The sequence below is a fragment of the Marmota marmota genome, unplaced genomic scaffold, assembly GCF_001458135.2.
Source record: "Marmota marmota marmota unplaced genomic scaffold, marMar, whole genome shotgun sequence".
NCBI lineage: Eukaryota > Metazoa > Chordata > Mammalia > Rodentia > Sciuridae > Marmota > Marmota marmota.
The window spans coordinates 1243492-1250306 of NW_025999982.1; the positions used below are offsets into that span (position 1 = coordinate 1243492).

The window sequence follows — 6815 nt, forward strand, 5'->3', positions numbered from 1 at the left end:
TATATATATATATATATATATATATATATATATATATATATATATATATATAATGGAATATTGCTCAGCAATAAAAGAGAATAAAATTATGGCATTTGCAGGTAAATGAATGGAGTTGAAGAAGATATTGCTAAATGAAGTTAGCCAACCCCAGAAAATCAAATGCCAAATGTTTTCTCTGATATAAGAATGCTGATTCATAATGGGGTTGGGAGGTGAGCATGGGAGAATTATACTAATTTGAGATAGAACAAAGGGGAGGGAGGGGAAGGGAGGGGCATAGGGGTAGGAAAGATGGTGGAATGAGATGGACATCATTACCCTAAGTACATGCATGAAGACACAAATGGTGTGACTCTACTTTGTGTATAGCCAGAGATATGAAAAATTATGCTCTATATGTGTAAAAAAATGTTTTTCTCTCCATAATAAGTTTATTATTATTTTCTAACACATTCTCCATTTGTATATGGTGCAAAGTAACCTTTCTCTAAAATCATTTGCCTATTTAAAATCCATATTTGAAGTGAAATACAGTTTGATATTTCTTAAAAAACAATTATTCTACAGAGCTATAGTAACAAAAAATAGCATGGAATTGGCACCCAAACAGACATGAAGACTGATGGAAAAGAACAGAAGACACAGAGACAAATCCACATAAATACAGTTATTTCATACTAGACAAAGGCACCAAAAAGATGCATTGGAGAAATGACAAACTTTTCAACAAATGGTGCTGGGAAAACTGGAAATCTATATGTAGTAGAATGAAATTTAACCCCTGTCTCTCACACTGCAGAAAACTCAACCCAATGTGGATCAAAAACCTAAGTATTAGACCAGAAAACTTATATCTAACAGAAGAAAATATAGGCCAAATACTCCAACATAGTGGCTTAGGAACTGACTTCATCAACAATACTTCTAAAGCACAAGTAATAAAATTGATAGTCAGTATATGGGATGGTAATCAAACTAAAAAGCTTCTTTATAGCAAAGGAAACAATTAAGAGTATGTAGAGAGAATCTACAGAATGGGAGACAATTTTTGCTATGTACACTTCAGATAAGGCATTAATTTCCATAATATACAAAGAACTCAAAACTAAACAAAACAAAACAAAAACAAACAATAAACAACAAATAAATGGGCAAAGGAGCTGAACAGACCTTTTTCAAAAGAAGAAATATGAACAGTCAACAAATATGTAAAAAAAATTCAATATCTCTAGCAATTAGAAAAATGCAAATTAAAACTACACTGAGATTTCATCTCACTCCAGTCAGAATGGCAATTATCAAGAATACAAGTAACAATCAATGTTGTGAGGAGGTGGGAATAAGGGTATATTCATACATTGCTGGTGGGACTATAAATTGGTGCAATGTTCTGGAAAGTAGTATGGAGATTCATCAAAAAAAACTACTAGTGGAATCACCATTTGACCTGGTTATAACTAATTCCTCATTATATATCCAAAGGAGTTAAAATCAGTGTGTTACAGTGATGTAGCCACATCAATATTTATAGCAGCTCAATTCACAATAACTAGGCTATGGAACTAACCTAGGTGCCCTTCAATAGATGAATGGATAAAGAAAATGTCACACACACACACACACACACACACACACCATGGAATATTACTGAGCATAAAGAAGAATGAAATTGTGGCATTTGCTGGCAAATGGAAGGACCTGGAGATTATCACAGTAAGTGAAATAAGCCAATCCCAAAAAACCAAAGGTCAAATCATCTCTCTGATATGTGATATTAACCCAGAACAAGGGGAGAGGAAGGAAAAAAAGAGAAGTTCAATGGATTAGACAAAGGGGAATGAAAGGAAGGGTGTTGGGATGAGAACAGAAAAGACAGTGGAATGAATCTGACATAATTTTCTTATGAACATATATAAATACAGTACAGTGAATCTCAACATGGTATACATCCACAAGACTGGGATCCTAGTTAGAATAAGATATACTCTATGTTTTTATAAATATGTCAAAATAGAGTAACTGTCATATATAACTAAAAAAATCAAATTCAAAAAGTCACTATCAAACTTAAATAGAGATCTGTTTGCACCCTTCATTGATGGAGTGGAGATACAAAGTCAGCCCTCTGTTTGACCTCTTTTATAGGTCAGGAAACTGCAGAGAGGGGACAGCAGCTTCATCACATCACACAACTTCCTCTGTATTGAATCTGCAGCCTGTGTTTCCCCGTCCAGTGTTCTTCTCTACCTCACCTGGCTGCAGTTTTCTTTGGAGTTGTGATATTTCCCTCCCACATTGAATTTTCCTAATTCTTTTCAAGGCACACTTTGATTGATAAAATTCAGCTCCTGAATTTTCCAAGTCCATTTCTTAGAAGTCTTTTCTAGCTTCTTATTTATAAGTTTTTATGCCACATAATGTATGGTTAAAGCAGCTGTTTTTCTTGTTCCCAAAGCTCTGTCACACATGGTAGTAAGAGAATAGATAAATGATTCAGTGTTTTCCAGCCACTGATCCAAGTGCTTTCTCTGTGTGGCTTCAGGGACTTCCAAAGCCTGTGCTACCCTAGGAAGCGTAGGTATTGTTGTTATTCTCATGCTACAGATGAAGAACAAAAGCATAAGGTACTTGAGTCACTTTTCAAAGATGACACAGCTGGGAATGGGAAGCCCTTTTTGGAACACAGGTCTTGCATTATGAATCTGCACACTTTTTGTTTTGGTACCAGTAATTGAACCCAGGGGTGCTTAACCATGAGCCACATTCCCAGCCATTTCTTATATTTTATTTAGAGACAGGGTCTTGTTGAATTGCTCAGGGCCTCCCTAAGTTGCTGAGACTGGCTTTGAACTCACAATCCTCCTGCCTCAGCCTCCCAAGCTGCTGGGATGGATCTGCACTCTTGAATACTCTACTAGTCCTTTTGAATTGCACACTCTGTACCTGGACTGGATCACTGGGAAGTTACATTAAAGGGAAGAAGGGGATCCTACCTGATTTCTTCATTGTCAGCAGGATGAATAAGAAGGAGGCAATCATACTCGACAGACTATATCCTGGAAGATCCACCATTGTCCCTGAAGCAAACACAGGAAAAGTATGAATGTAGTAAGCAAGCTGTGATACACCTGGCAGGCTCTGCAGTTTCCAGTGGCTATGCCATCTTAGCCAAGAATCACCATCAACCTCTTCACAATGAAAGAGTGAAGTGGTTTGGCTCCATTTCTCTGCAGTTCTTGATCAAACCTGATCCCCTCCCCTAATGTATTTCACTTTAAGCTATTTCTTAGGCTTGAAGGCAGAAGGTTTCTGATTGAAATGAAAGGCAGTCCTGAGCTAAAGAGATGTAATATTACAAAAAAGCTACAACAACAACAACAACAAAAAAAACTCCTTGGTCTATCATTGATTATGCAGAAATTATAGAGCAGGATTCAGATATTTTTTCTTGTCCTCTTCCTGACCCCTCATGAAAAATCCTTCATCACTAGTTTCCTAGATGCGGAGGAAAGACGGAAGGCTCTGTGTCCCCAAGTTGCTACCAGGAAGCCAACATTCAGTACCACCATTCACAGAACTCAGGAGCACAGGGGCCTTGGAAAGTGAAGGAATGCTTGTGGAAATGGTACTACCAGAGAAGATGGTCAAGGAAATGACCTTAGTGGCCATTTAGAATAGTCTTGAAGACATGTAGGAATGAATAAAATAAAGCCTAACTGGCAGAGATCAGCAAACCCAACAAGCCCATTGTACCAGCATGATAAAAATCCTGTACATAGCTAAAAAATTTAAAACTTACCAGGACAAAGATGGTGTGAGTGTGAAAAAATGAAAAATTCAGAGTGAAAGACACATAAGGCATTATATCTGATGCATCAAGTATTTTATTGAAAGAAAAACTTGCCTCACACTAGGCAGAAGAATCAGCTCTGGAGCAACATTGAGTCACTCACTGATCCCTTTTCCCCAGAAACTAACGCTAGTAAAATTTTATGGGGCAAGATGAAAAAATCAACAGTCTGAAATAAATATTATAAATTGAGATTCAGGAGATTATTATTAAGCTAATATTATTCTATTTGCTTTCAAAAATGTGTACTTTCATCTAAGACATCTCTAAGCAAACTAATATGAGCCCAGTCACAATACATATAAAAGAGCACTAATGTATCTGTATAAAAATGAGACCGAGTACCGAAGACAGCACAGGTGGCCAGGATTCCGTGGGAAGCCCAGCTCACTTCTCCTGGGGTTGAAGGGTCTTGGGACTACTTCCTCGGTTCCTCTTATGAAAAGTAAAAACATGGGGTTTTTTTTGTTTTTGTTTTTTGTTTGTTTGTTTGTTGCAAACAGGAGCAAAGAAAGGCCCACCAAGCCCGTGCCAAGCACTATCTCTCAGTCCTGTGAACTAAGAAGAGTCCACACTTATTACAGAGCTCTTGATCGGTTTGTATTTCTTTACATCTTATGTTAAAGAAAGGAGGGGAAGCTACAAATGTACTGTAGAGGAATTGCTTGTTCCCATCAAGGAAGGTTTTGAAAAACATTGTGAAAATTCATCTTAACCTTCCCTTGTGCTCAAGGATGGATTTTGTGAGAGGGAATAAAAGAAAGAATAACTATTTTGTACCAGGTCTCAATAAGGAAAAGAGAAGCTTTACCCTTAGAGGCATTTTTGCAATGTCTGGGAACATTTTTGGGGAGTCCTAACTTAGGGGAGGGGACACAAAATAAGAAGCCAGAGATTCTACTGAGCATCCTATACTGTGCAGGACAGACCCTATAGCAAAGAATTATTCATCCCAGAATGTTAGTAATGCCAGGGAAAACCCCTGCCTCAGACTATGTGCTGTCAGTATGTTAAAAGTCTTTGACACATTCTTTGGAAGATTAAAAAAACTAGATTTAAATAGTAATCTTTAAATTAAAATGGTTTAATTATAAGTTTTCAACATCTCTACAACTAAAATGTTGACCAAGGATCTTCTGAAACTACTATTGATGATAAATGTGATAAACTTTGGTGTCCTCAAATTCTTTAGAAACTTATTTAATTTTCTGCATGAAATATAAGTGTTAAGCAGCAATGATAAGTAGTAGTTTGTGTTTAGGTATTAGGTGAAAAACAATTCTAAATTCCAAGATCTATGCCTACACTGTTCATGTCAAAGAAAATGACAAATTACTACATATTGTGTCTTTAGAGTTTTTTTTTTTTTCCTAGTAAAATGTCTTAAATGTTTAATACACCGAAGTAGGCACAGTTTTGGTCAGTTTAAGGTTTTTAATTAACTGATAATAATTAGTTCAGTTAATAAAGTTTGAAGCTCATATGTCTACATAAAGCTTAAAAGCAATAGTAGTTTGTCAGATGTTGAAACAACACAATTGTATAGAGAAGGAAAAATAAAAATAAGAGTTCTAGAGGACAAGGTGACTTTGTTTCTATTTTTGTGACCTTGGGCATCTCAGTTTACCTTCTTGAACTTCTACTTTCTCTCCTCTTTGGTGGAGACCAGTGTTCCTAATATTTTCTCCAGCTATGTCATCACCATGTGACAGACAAGGAAATCATGGCTCAGAGACACAAGCCCAACAGCATACTGATGAAGGTACAGAATGATCTTGGTTTTGTGATTTTATTCTAGCGCCCTCCACACCCAGCTGCTTCACAGGGTCACTGTGAGGATCAGGTAGACTGTGATGGCACTTTGAAAACGACAGTGGGAGATTGATATAAAATACAGTGAGAGGGATCATAACCAGGACAGAGTTTCCCAACGGGACGCTGACTGCATGAATGCCCCACCTCCTTCTCCTGGTTGACTCTCCCAAATTCCCATAGCTGTCTCTCACTAGGGACTCCATCACTTACTTGTCTCTGTCTCTCCTTGGAGATGAAATCAGGGGCTGCTGGGTCTTCTCCTCACTGGTTCTCAGATGTATCCTTCATTCACATAGCAGGTGTCCAAAGACTGGTCAGAGCTCTTGGATGTGCTAATTGGAGACAGAACTATGGGGCAGCCAGAGAGGGTGGGGGTAGCCCTTGGTTCCCTGAGGCTTTGAGTGAAGGAAGGCTTACTTCTGCCAAGCTAGAGGCAAAACCAAATCCCTGAGGCTCACTCTGAAAATGAGACTTCAGTCAGAATAGCATGTTCACCTCCCACTAGCTGCAATACTCTCAAAAGTGAAACTCAGAAGACAAGTGGACTTTGCCTGGGTTCAGTTGCGAGTTCTTTAGACCTGCAGAGGCAGCTGTGACATTGGCCTTCCTCATCCTCCCCAGAAAGCCAGGGATTCATGATGAGTCACAGTTCCACACTCATATGTGCCATCTCCAGTAAGGTCCTCACGTAGACCTGCTGGCCAGCATCTGTAAGGTCTTCATACAGTGTCTCCTCACCTGCCCTCCTCCTGCCACATGTCAAAGATTCCCCACCTGGGACCAAATTTCCACTAGAACATGGCACCCATGAGCCTGCAGAGCTGGAAGCAAGACTGCTTGGCAAATATCCCACCTGTCATTTCTACTGAGGAGAAAACAGTCGCAGAGACAGGAAGGACCTTCTTCCCAACCAGAGCACCCGCGAAGGTCCCATGTGGGCTACTTTACTGCTATGTTTGCTTCAATTCTTTGTCTCTGTTTTCTGAATAATAAAGGGTTTTGCCACTCTCAAATAATTACCAGAGAAATTTGATAAACTTCTCAACATAATGTTTGGGCACAAGGAGTGTGATGATAGAGCTTCTAGGCACCTTTGTTTTGTGCTCTTGTTTCAGCCAGACATTCCCCTTACGTTTATTTTATTCAA

At 38.5% G+C, this 6815-nt stretch overlaps 1 protein-coding gene across 1 annotated transcript in view; it reads right to left on the reverse strand.

The window, feature by feature from the left end:
* The window catches only part of Btnl2 (butyrophilin like 2), a 25915-nt gene extending 19511 nt beyond the window's left edge, over window positions 1–6404 (reverse strand). Inside the window, exons 1-2 of the mRNA XM_015487503.2 lie at window positions 5879–6404; window positions 2997–3080 (exon numbers count right to left, since the gene is read on the reverse strand). Coding sequence (XP_015342989.1) covers window positions 2997–3075 — 79 coding nt within the window. The 5' untranslated portion in view covers window positions 3076–3080; window positions 5879–6404. The remainder of the gene's footprint in view (window positions 1–2996; window positions 3081–5878) is intronic.
* Window positions 6405–6815: the final 411 nt, after the last annotated feature.